This window comes from Callithrix jacchus, chromosome 7 (assembly GCF_049354715.1).
Source record: "Callithrix jacchus isolate 240 chromosome 7, calJac240_pri, whole genome shotgun sequence".
NCBI classification, from domain to species: Eukaryota; Metazoa; Chordata; class Mammalia; order Primates; family Cebidae; genus Callithrix; species Callithrix jacchus.
This window is the reverse complement of record NC_133508.1, coordinates 120,491,820-120,511,690: the sequence shown is the minus strand read 5'-3', so window position 1 is coordinate 120,511,690 and position 19,871 is coordinate 120,491,820. Positions and strand designations below refer to the sequence as shown.

General features: G+C 36.0%; 1 protein-coding gene across 19 annotated transcripts in view; it reads left to right on the top strand.

The window, feature by feature from the left end:
- The window catches only part of LOC118143009 (uncharacterized), a 286,473-nt gene that overhangs the window by 24,675 nt on the left and 241,927 nt on the right, over positions 1 to 19,871 (top strand). For 16 of the 19 annotated variants that reach the window (XR_013520541.1, XR_013520542.1, XR_013520540.1 and 13 more), the window contains one exon: positions 7,484 to 7,717. The exons of the other annotated variants lie outside the window; for them this stretch is intronic. Coding sequence is in view for 3 of the 16 variants with exons in the window: in XM_078333045.1 (XP_078189171.1) it covers positions 7,484 to 7,513 (30 nt within the window). In the remaining 13 variants the exon portion in view is untranslated. The remainder of the gene's footprint in view (positions 1 to 7,483; positions 7,718 to 19,871) is intronic. 19 annotated transcript variants of the gene reach the window in all.

Genomic DNA, 19,871 nt, shown 5'->3' with positions numbered 1-19,871 from the left:
TATTGCATTGTGGTTTTGATTTGCATTTCGCTAATCATTAGTGATGTTGAACATTTTTTTCATGTTTTATGGCCATTTGTGTATCTTTTTTTGAGAATTGTCTGTTCATGTCCTTAGCCCACTTTTTGATGGAATTGTTTTTTTTTCTTACTAATTTGTTTGAGTTCATTGTAGATTCTGGATATTAGTCCTTTCTCAGATGTATAGATTGTAAAGATTTTCTCCCACTCTTTGGGTTGTCTATTTAATCTGCTGACTGTTCCTTTTACCATGTGAAATCTCTTTAGTTTAATTAGGTCCCAGTTATTTATCTTTGCTTTTATTGCATTTGCTTTTGGGTTCTTGGTTATGAAATCCTTGCCTAAATTACAATTTCTGGAAGAGTTTTTTCCAATGCTATCTTCTAGAAATATTATAGTTTCAAGTCTTAAGTCCTTAATCCATCTTGAGTTGATTTTTGTGTAAGGTGAGAGATGAGGATCCAGTTTCATTCTCCTACAGGTGGCCAGCCAATTATCTGAGCACCATTTGTTGAAAAGGGTGTCCTTTCCCCACTTGATGTTTTGTTTGCTTTGTCAGAGATCAGTTCACTGTAAGTATTTAGGTTTATTTCTGGGTTCTCTATTCTGTTCCATTGGTCTACGTGCCTATTTTTATGCCAGTACCATGCTGTTTGGTGACTGTGGCCTTATAGTATAGTTTGAAATCAGGTAGTGTGACACCTCCAGATTTGTTTTTTTTGCTTAGTCTTGCTTTGGCTATGCAGGCTCCTTTTTGGTTCCATGTGAATTATAGATTTATTTTTCTAACTCTGTGAAGAATGATGGTGGTATTTTGATGGGGATTGCATTGAATATGTAGATTGCTTTTGGCAGTATGGTCATTTTCACAATATTGATTCTACCCATCCATAAGCACAGCATGTGCTTCCATTTGTTTGTGTCATCTATGATTTCTTTCAGCAGTGGTTTGTAGTTTTTCTTGTAGCAGTCTTTCAACTTCTTTGTTAGGTATATTCCTAAGTATTTTATTTTTTTGCAGCTATTGTAAAAGGAGTTGAATTCTTGATTTGATTCTGTGTTTGGTGGCTGTTTGTGTATGGAAAAGCCACTCATTTGTGTCCATTAATCTTGTATCCAGAAACATTGCTGAATTCTTTTATCAGTTCTAGGAGCTTTCTGAAGGAGTCTTTAGGGTTTTCAAGGTAAACAATAACATCATCAGCAAGCAGTGACAGTTTAACATCCTCTTTACTGATTGGATGCCCTTTATTTCTTTTTCTTGTCTAATTGCTCTGGCTAGGACTTCCAGTACTATGTTGAAGAGGAGTGGTGAGAGTGGGCATCCTTGTCTTGTTCCCATTCTCAGAGGGAATGCTTTCAGCCTTTCCCCATTCAGTATTATGTTGGCTGTTGGTTTGGATAGATGGCTTTTATTATATTAAGGTATGTCCCTTGCATGTCAATTTTGCTAAGGGTTTTAATCATAAAGGATACTGGGTTTTGTTGAATGCTTTTTCTGCATCTATTGAGATGGTCATATGATTTTTAAAAAAAATTCTGTTTATGTGGTGTATCATATTTATTGATTTGCATATGTTAAACCATCTCTGCATTCCTGGTATGAAACCTACTTGTTCATGGTGGATTATCTTTTTGCTATGTTGTTGGATTCAGTTAGGTAGTATTTTGTAAAGGGTTTTAGCATCTATGTTTATTAAGGATATTGGTCTGTAGTTTTCTTTTTTGATTGTGTCCTTTACTGGTTTTAGTATTAGGGTGACACTGACTTCATAGAATGAGTTAGGGAGGGTTCCTTGTTTCTCTGTCTTGTGGACTGCTGTCAAAAAGATCAGCAGCAATTCTTCTTTGAATGTCTGGTAGAATTCTGCTGTGAATCCATCTGGTCCTTGACTTTTTCATTGGTAATTTTTAAAATTACCATTTCAATCTCACTGCTTGTTATTGGTCTGTTCAGGGTATCTAATTCTTCCTGATTTAAGCTAGGAGGGTTGTATTTTTCCTTGAATTTATCCATCTCTTTTAGATTTTCTAGTTTATGTGCATAAAGGTGTTCATAGTAGCCTTGAAAGATCTTTTGTATTTCAGTGGTGTCAGATGTAATATCTCCTGTTTTGTTTCTTAATGAGAGGTTATTTGGATTTTCTCTCTTCTTTTCTTGGTTAATCTTGCTAATGGCGTATCAATGTTATTTATCTTCTCAAAGAACCAGCTTTTTGTTTCATCTATCTTTTGAATTTTTTTTGTTTCAATTTCATTTAGTTCTGCTCTGATCTTGGTTATTTCCTTTCTTCTGCTGGGTTTGGTTTTGATTTGTTCTTGTTTCTTGAGTTCCTTGAGATATGACTTGAAATTGTCTGTACCCTTTCAGACTTTTTGACATAGGCATTTAGGACTATGAACTTTCCTCTTAGCCCCACTTAACTATATCCCAGAGGTTTCTATAGGTTGTGTCATTATCATTATTCAGTTCAAATAATTTTTTGAATTTCCATCTTGATTTCATTTTTGGCCCAATACTCATTCAGGAGGTTATTTAATTTCCATGTATTTACATGGTTTTGAAGGTTCCTTTTAGAGTTGATTTCCAGTTTTATTCCACTGTGGTCTGAGAGAGTGCTTGATATAATTTCAATTTTCTTAAATTTATTAAGGCTCATTTTACAGCCTATCATATGGTCTGTCTTGGAGAAAGTTCTATGTACTATTGAATAGAATGTGTATTCTGCAGTTGTTGGATGAAATATTCTACATATATCTGTTAACTCCATTTGTTCCAGGTATAGTTTAAATCTAGTTTCTTTGTTGACTTTCTGTTTTGATGACCTGTTGAGTGCTGTCAGTGGAGTACTGAAGTCCCCCACAATTACTGTGTTGTTGTCTATCTGATTTCCTAGGTCTATTAGTAACTGTTTTACAAATTTGGGAGCTCCAGTGTTAGGTGCATATGTTTAGGATTGTGACATTTTCTTGTTGAATAAGGCCTTTTAGTATTATATAATGTCCCACTTTATCTCTTTTAACTGCTGTTGCTTTAAAGTTTGTTTTGTCTGATATAAGAATAGCCACCCCTGCTCAATTTTGGTGTCCATTTGCATGAAATGCCTTTTTCCACCCCTTTAAATTTATGTAAGTCCTTATGTGTTAGGTGAGTCTCCTGAAGGCAGCAGATAGTTGGTTGATGAGTTCTTATCCATTCTGCAGTCCTAGATCTTTCAAGTGGAGCATTTAGTCCATTTACATTCAGTGTTAGTATTGAAATGTGAGAGATAGCATTCATCATGCTCTTTGTTGCCTGTGTACTTCGTTTTTTGTTTTTGCTTTTTAACTTGTATTTTTGTTTTATAGGCCCCATGTGATTTATGCATTAAAGAGGTTCTGTTTTGATGTATTTCCAGGATTTGTTTCAAGATTTAGAGCTCCTTTAAGCAGTTCTTTAGTGGTGGCTTGGTAGTGGCAAATTCTCTCAGCATTTGTTTGTCTGACAATGACTGTATCTTTCCTTCATATATGATGCTTAGTTTCACTGTATACAAAATTCTTGGCTGAAAATTGTTTTGTTTCAGGAGGCTGAAGATAGGGCCCCAGTCCTTTTTAGTGTTTAGAGTTTCTGCTGAGAAATCTGTTGTTAATCTAATAGATTTTCCTTTATAGGTTACCTGGTACTTCTGTCTCACAGCTCTTAAGATTCTTTCCTTCATCTTAACTTTAGATAACCTGATGACAGTGTGTCTAGGTGAAGGTCTTTTTGTGATAAATTTCCCAGATGCTTCTTGTATTTGCATGCTTAGTTCTCTGGAATGCATTTCAAGCTTTTAGAATTGCCTTCTTCCTCAGGAACACCAATTATTCTCAGGTTTGATCATTTAACATAATCTCAGAGTTGTTGGAGGCTTTGTTCATATTTTCTTATTCTTTTTTCTTTGTCCTTGTTGAGTTGGGTTACTTAGAAGATCTTGTCTTCAAGCTCTGAATTTCTTTCTTCTACTCGTTCAGTTCTATTGGTGAGAATTTCCAGAGCATTTTGCATTTTTAAAAATGTGTCCAAACTTTTCGGAATATTTTTACTGTTTTTTTCTTTAAGCTATCTATTTCCTTGAATATTACCCCCTTCACTTCTTGTATCATTTTTTGGGTTTCCTTGTTTTGAGCTTTGTCTTTCTCTGGTCCCTCTCTGCTTAGCTTTATAACTAATCTCCTGGATTCTTTTTCAGGTAAATCAGGGATTTCTTCTTGGTATGGATCCATTGCCGGTGAATTAGTGTGATTTTTGGGGTTGTTGATGACCCTTGTTTTATCATATTACCAGGGTTGGTTTTCTGGTTCCTTCTCATTTGGGTAGGCTCTGTTAGAGGAAAGATCTAGTACTAAAGGCTGTTGTTCAGATTTTTTTGTCCCATGGTATGTTCCCTTGTTGTAGTACTGTTCCCCTTTTCCTGTGGATGTGGCTTCCTGTGAGCCAAACTGCAGTGATTATAATCCCTCTTTTGGGTCTAGCTGCCCAGCAAGTCTACCAGGCTCCAGGCTGGTACTGGGAGTTGTCTGCACAGAGTCCCATGATGTGAACCATCTATGGGTCTCTCAGCCATGGATACCAGCACCTATTCCAGTGGAGGTGGTGGGGGGTGCAGAGGACTTTGTGAGGGTCCCTAGCTTTGGTGGTTTATCGCTGTATTTTTGTGCTGGTTGGCCTCCTGCCAGAAGGTGGTGCTTTCCAGAAAGCATCAACTGTAGTAGTGTGGGGAGGTACCAGTGGTGGGCAGGGCCCTAGAACTCCCAAGATTATATGTTCTTTGTCTTCTCCTGTCAGGGTGGGTAGGGAAGGATTATCAGGTAGGGGCGAGGCTAGGTGTGTCTGAGCCTAGACTCTCCTTGGGCAGGTCTTGCTGAGGCTACTATGGGGGTGGGGGTGCGATTCCCGGGTCACTGGAGTTGTGTACCTAGGAGGATTACGGCTGCTTCTGCTGAGTCATGCAGGTTGTCAGGGAAGTGGGGAAAAGCTGGCAGTCACAGGCCTCACCCAGCTCCCATTCTAACTGAAGGACTGGTCTCACTCCCACCATGCCTCCTACAACAGCCCCAAGTCTGTTTCCAGGTGGAGGGTGAGGCAGGCTTGAACATTTGCCCGGGGCTTTCCACCTCCCAGCTGCAAAAGAAAAGGGCTTTAGTTCTTCCCCCACCTGTGTAGTCTGCAAGCTGGATTTACTCCCCTCCTAAATTCTGGACAGGAGGCTTCTCACCGTGCTGAAGTTGTTACAAAGTTCAGCTAGAGAATTCCTTCTGCCTGTGGAGTTTTACCCCCTGCTCCTCTGGCCACCCTCCTGATGGATCCCTGTGGTGCTAGGCAGGAATAGCCTGCTTGGGGACCCAGCAAGCTCCCAGAGCTTTTCCGCACTACCCCTGTATTTTGCTTAGCTTGGCTCTCTAACTTAACTCAGCTACAGGTAAATTCCAAAACTTCTCCTACAAACAGACCTTCAGCTTCTCTAGTGGGGGTTATGTGTTCTAGAGAGGAGGGTCTCCCTTTCCCAATTCTGCAGTTGTGGCACCGACAGTATTTGGGGTGTCTCCTGGGTCCTGCAGGAGCAGTCGGCTACCCTCAGAGGGTCTGTGGGTCCTCTCAGGATTTCTGGTTTGTTCTTGCAGTTTATCTGGAGCTAAAATTCACAATGCAAGCCTCCACATACTGCTCAGTCTGGAGCTGCAATCTAGTCCTACCTCCCATCTGCCATGATCCCTAAATCTATCCGAGGATTCTTATAACTAAATTTTTTCCTTTATTAATCTCTTCTAGTTCTGCAATTTTAAATACCATTGATACTACACCGGTAAGTCTAATTTTTATCATAAGTCCTGAATTGTTTATTCAGTTTCTCCCCTCAACTGACCCCTCATCCTGACATCTTTATTTAGATGACTAAATAGCATTTCAATATTGTGTTGATAAAAAATAGTAAGCTTTATTTCACCTTCTCTAATACCAGCTACCTCCTTCTCAAGGTAAATCTTTGAGAATCATTTTTTTATTTTTCGCTTTCTCTCTCTCTTCATTTTTAATCCATCAGCAAGTTATTAAATTTTTGCCTCCAAAATATTTGGGGACCCAGTCTACACATTGTCATGCTGCTGTTCTCATTTATTCCAAGCCACCATTTTCTCTGGATTGAACTACCACAATGATCTACTCGTTGGACTTCCTGCTTTATACCCTGGAATCAGTTATCAACCAAGATAGACATCTTTTTAAAAACTTGAAGCAGATCCTATTGCTTTTCTGCCAAATATTCCCAGTGGTTTCAGCTCATACTCAAAATTAAAATCAAAATTTGTACCCAAACATTCAAGGCTCTACATGGCCTTTTGCCCTTGGAACTTTCGCATACTCTCCCACTCACTTTCAAGGCATACCAAGCTTCCTCCTAACTGTGAACTTGCTTTCTTGTCATCTGGAATATTCTCTCCAATATTTTGTGTGACTAGCGCTGAGCTGAAATATCATCCTTTAGAGAGACCTGTCTTGGAAACCCTATTAAATATCTCCCACACACCCTTTTCAGTTGCTCTCTATCTATAACGCATTTTTTTCTTCATGGCACTCTCAGCTCTTCGAAATGGTTCTGTGCTTTATTGTCTGTCTCACCCACTAAAATATAAGATCTATAAGAGCAGCCAGTGACTGGACCCTAGGACTATAAATGGCACTCTTTGAATGGGAGAATGTGCCCCTTCTGTGTGATTCTTTTTGTGTAGATACCTGATGCTCCCTGTCTGCCAAAGGAGACTCTAACATGCTGCCTTATGTTGGTTATCTGGCCACTGTGAGTTTTCCAGAACTTGTTTTCTGGTCCCTGTGGTTCGAATAAGTTTTCTTACTGAAGGCAGGAAATGAGCAGAAGTTAAATATCTATATTTAATCTATCATCTTTATCTGGGCAAACTAAATTATTTTTACATTGATTTATTGACATACATTTAATTAGAGTGTTTTATTCATTACATTTCATACAATTATTGATGTGATTGAGCTTATCATTCACTGTCTTGGTAAGTTTTATGTATATGTATCCTCTGATCTTTGTTCCTCCTTTTACTGACTTATTTTGAAAAGAGTATTGTTTAGAATTGATTTTATTGTTCTATTTGATTTTTAGAGTCCCTTCATTACATTATTTTGTTGATAGGTTACTCTAGATATTACAATACACATGCACAACAGACTCCTATGGATTAATATTAACCTCTTAGGGGAGGTTAGTCTAATCAAGCTACTTCACCATAACTAAAACCAAGATTCTCTCCTTGCGTTAGAGTTCTCCAGAGAAACAGAACTAACAGGATATGTATAAATAAATATCATTGTATATATAATTTAAAAGATATATATAATTATATATAATTGCATACATTAATATATAATATATATTATAGATATAATTTTATATATACATAAAATTTTTTTGTAGATAATTGGCTCACATTATTTTGGAGTCTGAGCAGTTCTACGATCACATGGAAAGCTGGAGACACAGGAGAGATGATGGTATAGTTCTAATCTAAATCTGAAGGCCTAAGAAACAGGAGACCCAGTGGTGTAAGTTCTAGTCAAAAAGCCAACAAGCTCAAACCCACAAAGAGCAGATGTTTCCATTTGAGTCTAAAGGCAGGAAAAAGCCAATGTCCCAGCTCAAAGCACTCAGGTAAGAGACGTTTCCTCATGCTCAGCGTTATTGTTTGATTATGGTCTTCAGTTGATTGGATGAGGTCTCCCCACATTGAGGGGGTGGGGCAGTCTTCTTTACTCATCTATTGATTTAAATGTAATCTAATCTAAAACATCCTTACAGACACAATCAGAATAATGTTTGACTAAATGTCTGTGCACCTGTAGCCCAGTAAAGTTGACACACATCCCATACTCTTTAAATAGATTAGAATTTAAGGAAGGAAGACAATTTTCTTGAGTACTTACTTCTTGTGTTAATTTTTCTCTGGATATAAATTGTGCCACTCTTTGAAGGATGTACTTTGGAATGGGTGGATTTCAGCAATGTGGGTATACACAAGCAATAGATGATATTCTCAAAATAGGGTTATACATAGGCAAAACCTTCCAGACATTAGGCCAGTGTCTCAGTCCATTGAATGTTGCTATAAAGGACTACCCAGAGCTGGGTAATTTATAAAGTAAAGATGTATATTTAGCTCACAATTCTGTAGACTGTGCAAGAAGTGTGATGCTAGCATCTGGTTTGGGTGAGGGCTTCAGACTGCTTATACTCACAGCAGAAGGCTAAGAGGAGCTGGTGTGTGCAGAGATCACATGGCAAGGGAGAGAGGACACGAGAGAAAGAGGAAAAGAGTCGGGGAGGTGCTGGGCTCTTTTTAACAACCAGCTCCACTGGTAACTAATAGAGCCAGGACCAAGACATTCATGAGGGATTTACCCCCATAACTCAAATGATTCTAATTAGGCCCACCTCCAATATTGGGGATAAAATTCCAATATGAGATTTGGAAGGGTCAAACAAACCTAATATAGTAGTAACCAGGCAGATGCTATGCTATTTATTTACATGTTATAGTTTACTTTTCACCAAGGTGCACATTAAAGGGAAATAAGAGAATATGGTGAGCTTCATATGTCCCTTAATCAGTAAGGCACTATATCTCTGTGATTCTCTTGACTCTGCCCTTCTTGGTGTGTCAGCATTGTTCTCAGGGTAGCGGCTTAGGATGGCTAATTAAATTCCAGGCTTTATATCCAGAGAGCATTACTCTCTCCAAATTCTCTTATAAAGTATTTGTAAATGTGCTAAGTCATCCCTTAACTAATTCCTTAAATAAGATAATACATGTGATGAGCTTAGTCAATTGCTTGGTAGATTATTAACAAATGTTATAGTTGGTACCAATATTTTTTTTCCCTTCTGACTTCTTCCATATTTCAGGGCACCCATTTTACCCTGTTTTCCCAAAGCAAGGCAAATAGTGATCTTGATCTCTGTTGTCTTTTACCTAATATTTTAGTGTGATTGAATTTTACCTATTTTCTCAGCCAGAAGTAATTTGTTGGGAATGGAACCAATTGATGGCAGTGGTGATGGTGATGAAGGTGATAAACAGTCTAGTTTGTTGAGTGAATAATGGCTTACAAAGTGCTTTTATGTCTGTAATCTTCTGTAACCCCTATACCAATGATTGTAACAATGAATCTCCCTTCATGGAAGATAAGGCACTTTGGAACCTGGCTATCTATGAAACAAAGGGATTGCGTAGTACCTGATTCAAATCTTATGTAGGCAATTGCTTATTCTGCATGTTTAGGGAAGAGCATGCTTGGGACTCATATGCATATTAGAGTTTCAAAAGGTATCCCAATTGCCTGTAATTGTCTCAGAGTTAGTTCACTCTCTGAATGGATGCTCAGGGTAAATTTTGTCCAAAAACACTGTGAGCTTTGCTTCTCTTGATCTAAAATCCAACCCTGAAGTATCTTCTAGACTTAAAGTGATTCACAGTTCAACTGTTTGTTCTTAGGTAGAAACTTAGTGTGCTAATATTCTTTGATACAACAATAAAGAAAATAGCTATATTTTATCTCTTTTATATAATATTCATTCGTATATACTATCTCACTTGATCTTCACAATTCTGTCAGGCAAGAGGAGGGAGTAGAATACATATTTGTTACCTGCATAACATGTACCAGACACTAGATACTAAAATTATTGATATAAATATAAATCACTATGTAACTTTTGGATAGCCCTGATACCAAATATGTGACTTATAAATTATTGAATTAACCTTTAACGTTTCAAAATTTGGGGTTCAGAGAAGTTAAGTGACTTTCCCAGTGGCATATAGTGAGAAACAGGAGAAGCTAGAACTCTGTTTGCTTTTTCTAATTTAAAAGGACGGTGGATTTAGCATGATCACAATTGCTGCCTCTGACACTAATGATGCACATGAAAAATGAATCTCCTCAGCTTTTTCTGTTGGTTGGCACTTTAACATAGACACAGAGAGTAATGTATTGTCTTCTTTTGTGTGTGTGTGGAAGTCTTTCTTCATTTACATATGCTTCTATTTGTAGATTCATAGTCTACACAGCCATGGCTGTGAGTATTCACTGATGGGCCATTATGATGATGTTTGCTCTTTTTCACTAATATTATAATGGGTATAAGGTTTGATAGTGCTAAGTTACAAAAACATTTTTATAAGTATAGCAGACATCCATGTCTTTGTAATTAAGCTTGCTTGAAATAAGACCAAATGTATCGACCAAATGAAATAAGACCAAAAGCATATATTTATGCTTTGTTTTGTGCTGCCTCTTTTCATGTAATTTTATTAACATAAGGGGTGCCTTTAATTATGCAGAGCTACAAACTACATTATTGATATTCTGTAAACATTAACTACACCCACCTTTAATGAAGCAAAAACAAAATGCAGTCTCTTGTTTTTCAAGATTCTTAGAAAGGCAGAAAGTCTGGAATGTAAAATAAAAGGAGTTAGGGATTTTATCCTTGAGTCATTGCTATGTGTGGCCAGGGCTATGTGTACCAGGATATACATGGGATAGTTACCCCGACCCACTATTTTACTTTCTGTGGTTTCAGTTACCTGTGGTTCTGAGAGAGACCCATGCACATAAATTTAATTATAATATATTGTTAAAATTGTTCTATTTAATTATTACTGTTTTTAATCTTTTACTATGCTTAATTTATAAACTAAATTTTATGATAGGTATGTACATACAGGAAAAATATATATAGCATCTGTAGGGTTCACTGTTATATGTGGTTTCAGGCATCTACTGGGGGTCTTGGAACTTATCCCCTTCAGATCAGAGGAAGTGCTGTAGTCATTTTATTGCTGAAATTTCCCAGCTCCATACCTTCAGTTCAAATATAGTAACATATTTTATAAAATATACTGTATACTAGAGATTTGTCATCTGACTCTACTTGGCACACTTCTATTTGTTAATTATCTTATTCTAGTCCACTGGTAAACTTAGGAGAATTTTTCAAAGGGGTTGACTTCCACATGGGATTTGACTTGGACTCCGAAACATACATTCAGATTAAATTCTAAATATATTAAAAGAAAATAGTTTCCAAGATCAAGAACACTTAATGGCTTCTCACTGAGATTTGTGTTGAGTTGTATTGTTTTACCAGTTAAGTTTTGAGAGAGAGAATAGTCAGTATCAGTTACATGGCCTTTACGTGAATAGTCTACTATAGATAAATCACATAGGATTACCACAGAAAATATATTGTGAATAGCTTTGAAAAAGAGAATCATAAAAATAATGACTACTCACCTCTAAGCTTAAGAAAACTACAAGAATTGAAAAATCAACAGGTTTTATCTTGCTTAACTCTGCTCCATCTATGGCATTACCAGACAAAAAAATCCTTATGTTAAGATCAACTGTGAAAAATTAAAAAGCATTTGAGTCAAATGACTTCCATTACCATAACTTTAATAGTTAAAATTATATATGCCATTGTAACCATCTTTATATTTGAGGCTTGGTTCAAAAATTTCTTAGAAGTATCTTTATGAGGATTTATTATGGCATTGCACTTGTAAAGCTTGCAGTGCTTAGGGGTCTGATCTTTTATTTATTCCCTCACTCAACAAATACATACTAGGTATTTACTCTTGGATAAAGGGGAGTAACAGCCAGTCATGATCTCTGTGTTCCAAAGTTTTTGGTCTATTTGGATAGGAAGACATTATAGAAAAAGTCACAGAAACAATTACAGATGGTATGATTAGCAGACAATGACATTTAAATATTAAAATGTATTTAAAAAATTACGAGGAAAGATATATAAGTGAAAAGATGGAAAATTTTGTAGAGATGTAAAAACTCAAAAAGAACTAAATGAAAATTCTCGAACTGAAAAATGCAAACAATTCATTCAAGGGGGTTAAAAGCAGAATGAATATTTAAGAGAAAAGGATTAATGAACTTGAAGACACATTAAGAGATATTCAACTGAAGCACAGACAGCAGAAGTTAAAAAAAATATTGAGCCAGAATGACTTGTAAAAGCAAATCAAACCATTTTGCGTATATGCAGTTAGAGTCCTAAAAAAGAGTGAGATAATAGGTCAGAAAAATATGTCCAGAAAAACAATGGCTGAAATATTTCTAAATTTAATTAAAAATTTCAAACCAAACATAGAAGAGATCCAACATTCTTCAGGTAGGATAAACACAAACCACACCTACACACATTATAGTCAAGGTGCTGAAAACCAATATAGGCATATCTTGGAAATACTGTGAGTTTGGTTCCAGACCACCACAATAAAGCAAGTCATGTGAATTTTTTTTGTTTCTCAATACAATATGAAAGTTATGTTTACACCACCTATAGTTTACTAAGTGTGCAAACATGTTTGAAAAACTATGTGCATATTATAATTTAAAATATATTATTGTTAAAAATGCTAACAATCATCTAAGCCTTCAGCAAATTGTAATCTTTTTGCTGGTGGAGGGTCTTGCCTCAATGTCAATAGCTGCTGACTGATCAGGGTAGTGCTAGCTCAAGGTTGAGTGGCTCTACCAATTTCTGAAAATAAGGCAACAATGAAGTTCTCTGATTGACTGACTTTCACAAAAGATGTCTCTGTAACATCTGAAGCTGTGTGATTGCATTTTATCCATAGAACTTCTTTCAAAATTGGAATAAATCCCCTCAAATTATGCTGCTGCTTTATCAGATAAGTTTATGTTATATTCTAAATCCTTGGTTGTCATTTAAACCATATCCACAGCATCTTTACCAGAAATAGATTCCATCTCAAGAAACACTTTCATTACTCATCCCTAAGAAGCAACTTCTCATCCAGTGCAGTTTTATCATGAGATTGCAGCAAGTTTGTCATATCTTTAGGCTCTATTTGTAATTCTAGTTCTCTTGATGTTTCCACCACAAGTACAGTGACTTTCTCCACTCAAGTCTTATATTCCTCAGAGTCATCCATGAAGGTTGGAATCAACTTATTGCAAACTGCAGTTAATGTTGATATTTTGACCTCTGCCCATGAGTCACAAATGTTCTTAATGGTGATTTTTTTCCAAAAGGTTTTCAATTGGCTTTGCTCAGATCTGTTAGAGGAATCCCTGTCTACAGCAGATGTAGCCTTACAAAATGTTTCTTGAAGAGGGACTTGTAAGTCAAAATTAATCCTTGATCCATTGGCTGCAGAATAAATGTATTAGTAGGCATGTTAACAATGGTCATCAGAGCTCTTGGGTGACTAAGTGCCTTTTCAATGAGTAGTAATATTTTGAAAAGAATATGTCAGTGGGCTTAAAATCTTTGGTAAACCATGCTGTCATTCCAGCTTTCTTGTTTCATGTATAGAGCACAGGCAGAGTAGGTGTAGCATAATTCTTAAGAGTCCTAGGGTTTTCTGAATGGTAAGTGAACATTGGCTTCAACTTTGTTAGCAGCTTTGTTAGTCCTTAATGCAATCATCTTCCCTTTGAAGCTTTGAAGCCAGGTATTGACTTCTATCTAGCTAAAAGGTCCCAGATAACATCTTTTTTCAACAGAAGGCTGTTTTGTCTACATTGAAAATCAGTTATTTAGTGTAGCCACTTTCATCAGTTATCTAAGCTAGATCTTCTGAATAACTTGCAGCTTCCACATTAGCCCTTGCTGCTTCACCTTGTACTTTTATGTAATGAAGATGGCTTTTTTTTCTTGGAACCTCATGAGCCAACCTCCTTCAGCTTCCAACTTTTGTCCTGCAGCTTCCTCACCTCTCTCAGACTTCATAGAATTGAACAGTTAGGGCCTTGCTGTGATTAGGCTTTAGATAAGGGAATGCTGTGCCTGGTTTGCATCACCAAAACAAAATAAACAATTCTATTCAGCCCACTAAAACTTTTTCTATATCAGCAGTAAGGCTGTTTCACGTTCTTTTCATTCATGTGTTCTCTAGAGTAACACTTTTAATTTCCTTCAAGAACTTTCCCTCTTTATTTATAACTTGACTAATTGTTTAGTGCCAAGAGCTCTAGCTTTTGGCCTGCCTGTGTTTTTGACATGCCTTCCTCACTAAGCTTAGTTATGCTAGCCTTTGATTGAAAGTGAGAGACGTGTGACTCTTCCTTTCACTTGAACACTTAGAAGCCATTGTAAAGTTATTAACTGATCTAATTTAAATGTCATGTTTTAGGGAATAGAGATGCTGGAGGAGAGGGAGGGAGATGGGCAATTGCATTTGCTAGTTGGTGGAGCAGTCAGAACACACATTTATTAAGTTCACTGTCTTATATGAGCATGCTTCATGATACCCCAAAACAATTACAATAGTAGCATCAAAGATCACTGATCACAGGTCACCATGATTGATCTAATAAAAATGAAAAAGCTTAAAATATTGTGAGAATTACCAAATTGTGACATAGAGACACAAAGTGAGCACATGCTATTGGGAACATAGTGCCAATAGACTTGTTAAACTCAGGGTTGCCACAAACCTTCAATTTGTAAAAAGCATACTATCTGTAAAGTGCAATAAAATGAAGCACCATAAAAAAAGACACGTTTGTAATTAGGAAAAGAAGAGGAGGAGGAGGGAGAAAAATATTAGTGGAATGCTCTTTGTCCAACTCAGATACAATTTTAAGAATTCTCCCCACCACTTGAAAAAAATTACAGGTGAAATAAGAACAAAAGTATAAACTGATACATATATAATTTAATCTTTATATTGTATGTGTCTGTATCTATAATGTATGTATGTATCATACATGCTTTGAGTCAGATAACCCAGGGCCAAGTAGATTGAATTTCACAAATGTTTGGTTTAGTTATTAGGCAAGCAGAGTTTTTATTCTTTGCTGGATTTGAACCTAGAATCTTGTTCCTTCTGGAATTCGTACCAATCAGTTTTGAAACGTAAGATCTATTGCCCAATGCAAAACTGCATACAGAGGAAGCACACATAATCAGAGAAAGAAATGTTGTTGCAATTTTTATCACTTGAGCTGTGGGGTCATACCTAACTTGAAGCAAGATACTTTTGTCTTTGACAGACCTATTAAACTTAGTTTATTGTTAAGCCAATATAAGTTTAGGTGTGCTATTATTTGCCTTCAAAAGCATCCTAATTGATAGACTTCCCTAGAATAATGTCTATTCATAGAATTTTTAAAGTTTAAGTGATATAAATTTAAATTTTTAATAAATAATTATATAAACAGCCCATAGAGATGTTGATAAAATATTTAGTTCCAGCAAAATGTATTGGGGACCTAGTTTTACCAATCCATATAATATGGTGATTGTTACTGCTTTTAATTTTTGAAACCCTGAAATTTGTATTTCATTGCTGATTTTATTAAAATATATGGTTACAGAATGTGAGAAAAATTTTGCAATCTATCCATCTGAGAAAGATCTAATACTCAGAATTTACAAGAAACTTACACAAATTTATAAGAAAAAAAATCCTGTCAAAAAGTAGCCAAAGGATATGAACAGACACTTCACAAAAGAAAACATTTACATGACCAACAAACGTATGAAAACAGCTCAGCATCAGTGATCATTAGAGAAATGTTAATCAAAATCACAATGAGATACCATTTGACACCAGTCAGAATGATGATTATTAAAAAGTCAAGAAACATTAGATGCTGGCTAGGCTGTGGAGAAATAGGAACGTTTTACACCGTTGGGGGAAATGTAAATTTTTCAACCATTTTGGAAGACATTGCGCAATTCCTCAAGGACCTAGAACCGGAAATAACATTTGACCCAGCAGTCCCATTACTGGGTATATACCCAGAGGAATATATATCATTCTACTATAAAGACACATTGACTTGTGCTGCAACACTGAATACAATAGCAAAGTCATGGAACTAACCCAAATGCCCATCAATGATAGACTGGATAAAGAAAATGTGGTACATAAATACTATGGGATACTATGCAGCCATAAAAAGGAATGAGATCATGTCTTTTGCAGGGACATGGATGAAGCTGGAAACCATCATCCTCAGCAAACTAACACAGGAACAAAGAACCAAACACCTCATGTTTTCACTCATAAGTGGGTGATGAACAATGAGAACACATGGACACAGAGAGGGGAATAACATACCATGGCCCATTGGGGGGTGGGGACAAGGGGAGCGAACTAAGAGGACAGATCAATAGGTGCAGGCAACCACCATGGCAAAGTATACCTATGTAACAAACCTGCACATTCTACACATGTATCCTGGAACATAAAGTAAAATAAATTGTATATATTTATTATTGAAGCCAAACATATTTTTCCTGAATTTATTAGACATTTAAATGTGTCCTTTTAATAATATTCTCTGTAAGCCATTTGGCACCTGCTGAAATTGAACCAGGAGAAAGGCATTTAGCTTTTCGTCCCTCTAGGAGACTAAATATGAAAGATTTTAACCTGTTTTGTCACATTCATGCTTACTATAATCTACCCATTTGCTGTCTGTATTTTGATTGTTTATAGTGTTAGATTTGTATTGTTATAATTGTTTATTTTGTTTTGGTGATGTAATAGTTTGTTTTGAGGTAGATTGGTTCCTGTCAATTTGATACTAATAGGATATATTTCACCACCTGCTACCCTAGTGCTTTGTTTCTTTTGTCACTATTTAAATTTTAATAAAGTTTTATTTTAAAATATGGTATAAGGTAGGAATTTAACAAGTTTCCAATAACACTTATTGGTCTTTCCTCACTGATTTAGAATAAAACTCTTAAAGTGTGTTACATTTTCATTTATACTGAGGTCTGTTTCTATAATTGTATTTTTTCATTTGCCTGAGTTCCTGTTTCTGTGCCAAACTCACATTGCTATAATTACTGTTTCCTTACAAGAGGAGTCTCTCTCCTTCCATTTATATTTACACATTTATTCTTTATGAAAAAGGGCTAAATACTAAGTCCCTTTTCAAAGTACTGAGATTTTGATTGGCAAGGTATTAAATTTATAGATTAATTTGGGGAGAATCAAAATCTATACTTCTTATCTGGTAACATGACCTTGTTCTTAATTTAACATAGTTTTACAGTAGTGATTCATAAACTTCTTTGCCAATGTATTTATTATATATCAAAAGAATAGTGTAATGATTAATAGAAGTTCAAGTGCAAGTTAGTCTGCCTACTGTATTTTGAGATTGTAAATTGTGCTTTACCTTGTAAATAAACAGAATATTTTTAGGGCTTTCCATATGAGAGGCACAGTTCTAAGAAGTTTGCACAGATAGTATTTAATTACAATGAAATTCTTTAAGGCAGGTATGATATTTCTATTTTCCTGAACAAAGTGAGATTTATGTACGGTAAGCAGTTTTCTCAGATTCACCTAGGTAGCAAGCAGTGCAGTCAGGACTTCATTTAAAATCGAACTCCAGAGTTTTTGATCATTTTCTATTGGTTTTATAGGTTCTGAGCCTCAATTATTTTATTTATAAGATGAAGGCAACATCAATATCATATTTATAGGACTTTGAGAAAATTATTTTCTTCTGAAATTCACTGATTATTTCCAATATTATTTGAAATAAATACATTTTATAAATGTTCTTTTGAATGTTGCTTTACCTGCATTTGTGAAGTTTTTGAGATATAGATTTAATACAATGGGTAATTTAACTAGTCTGCAATGTCAGTGACTATTTCTTTTATAAGTCAAGAGTAAATTAAAGTGCTAATTTAGATCTTAACTTACTAGATTTTTGATTATTAAGTACTTAGCATTTTTGTTATTCAGTTATAGTTTTAATTCCTTATGGTCAAAGGACCACAGTCCAAAATCAATTTTTACATAATGTGTATTTCTGTTTGTTAAATTTTACACATAATACACTCATCAAATTCATTAATTATATTATTTAATTATTAAATATTAATATCATTTTTTGCCACCTTGGTCAAGAAAATACAGAGAGAAAATTTTAAAGTCTTTCAGTATGATTATGGTTCTGTCAGATTCTCCTTACTTCTCCTTCCATCTGTGGTGTTATGATACAGATTCGTTTTCATCCATGGCTCTTGGCTCATAACTCCCATAGCCCTTATTACAGTCTTTATTTATTTATTTAAATATATTTTATTGCATTTTAGGTTTTAGGGTACATGTGAAGAACATGCAAGATTGTTGCATAGGTAGATACATGGCAATGTGGTTTGCTGCCTTCCTCCCTATCACCTATATCTGGCTTTTCTCCCCATGTTATCCCTCCCCAACTCCCCACCCCCTGCTGTCCCTCCCCTAGTTCCCTAGTTCCCCCCAGCAGACCTCAGTGTGTGATGCTCCCCTCCCTGTGTCCATGTGTTATTGTTCAACACCCGCCTATGAGTGAGAACATGTGGTGTTTGATTTTCTGTTCTTGTTTCAGTTTGCTGAGAATGATGGTTTCCAGGTTCATCCATGTCCCTACATAGGAGAGGAATTCATCATTTTTTATGGCTGCATAGTATTCCATGATATATATGTGCCACATTTTCCTTGTTCAGTCTATCATCGATGGGCATTTGGGTTGGTTCTAAGTCTTTTCTATTGTAAATAGTGCTGCAGTGAACATTCATATGGATATGTCCTTATAATAGAACGATTTATAATCCTTTGGATATATACCCAGTAATAGGATTGCTGGGTAAAATGAAATTTCTATTTCTAGGTCCTTGAGGAATTGCCACACTGTCTTCCACAATGGTTGAACTAATTTACACTTCAAACAGTGTAAAAGTGTTCCTATTTCTCCACATCCTCTCCAGCATCTGTTGTCTTCAGATTTTTTAATGATCGCCATTCTAACTGGCATGAGATGGTATCTCAGTGAAGTTTTTATTTGCATTTCTCTAATGTCTAGTGATGAGCATCTTTTCATATGTTTGTTAGCCTCATATATGTCTTCTTTGTAAAGTGTCTGTTCATATCCTTCACCCACTCTTGAATGGGCTTGTTTTTTTCTTGTAAATCTGTTTTAGTTCTTTGTAGATTCTGGATATTAGCCCTTTGTCAGATAGGTAGATTTCAGACATTGTTTCCCATTCTATTGGTTGCTGGTTCATGCAAATGATTGTTTCTTTTGTGGTGCAGAAACTCTGGAATTTAATTAGGTCCCTTTTGTCTATTTTGGCTTTTGTTGCCAATGCTTTTGGTGTTTTAGTCATGAAGTCCTTGCCTATGCCTATGTCCTGAATGGTTTTGCCTAGATTTTCTCCTAGGGTTTTTATGGTGTTAGGTCTTCCATCTAAGTCTTTAATCCATCTGGAGTTAATTTTAGTGTAAGGTGTCAAGAAGGGGTCCAGTTTCTGCTTTCTGCACATGGCTAGTCAGTTTTCCCAACACCATTTATTAAACCGGGAATCCTTTCCCCATTGCTTGTTTTTGTCAGGTTTGTCAAAGATCAGATGGTTGTAGATGTGTGGCATTGCCTCCAAGGCTTCTGTTCAGTTCCATTGGTCTATATCTCTGTTTTGGTACCAGTACCATGCTGTTTTGATTACTGTAGCCTTGTAGTATAGTTTGAAGTCAGGTAGTGTGATGCCTTCAGCTTTGTTCTTTTTGCTTAGAATTGACTTGGCTATGTGGGCTCTCTTTTGGTTCCATGTGAACTTTAAGGTGTTTTTTTCCAGTTCTGTGGCAAAGGTCATTGGTAGCTTGATGGGGATAGCATTGAATCTATAAATTACTTTCAGCAGTATGGCCATTTTCAGGATATTGATTCTTCCTAACCATGAGCATGGAATATTTCTCCATCTGTTTGTGTCCTCTCTTATTTGGTTGAGCAGTGGTTTGTAGTTC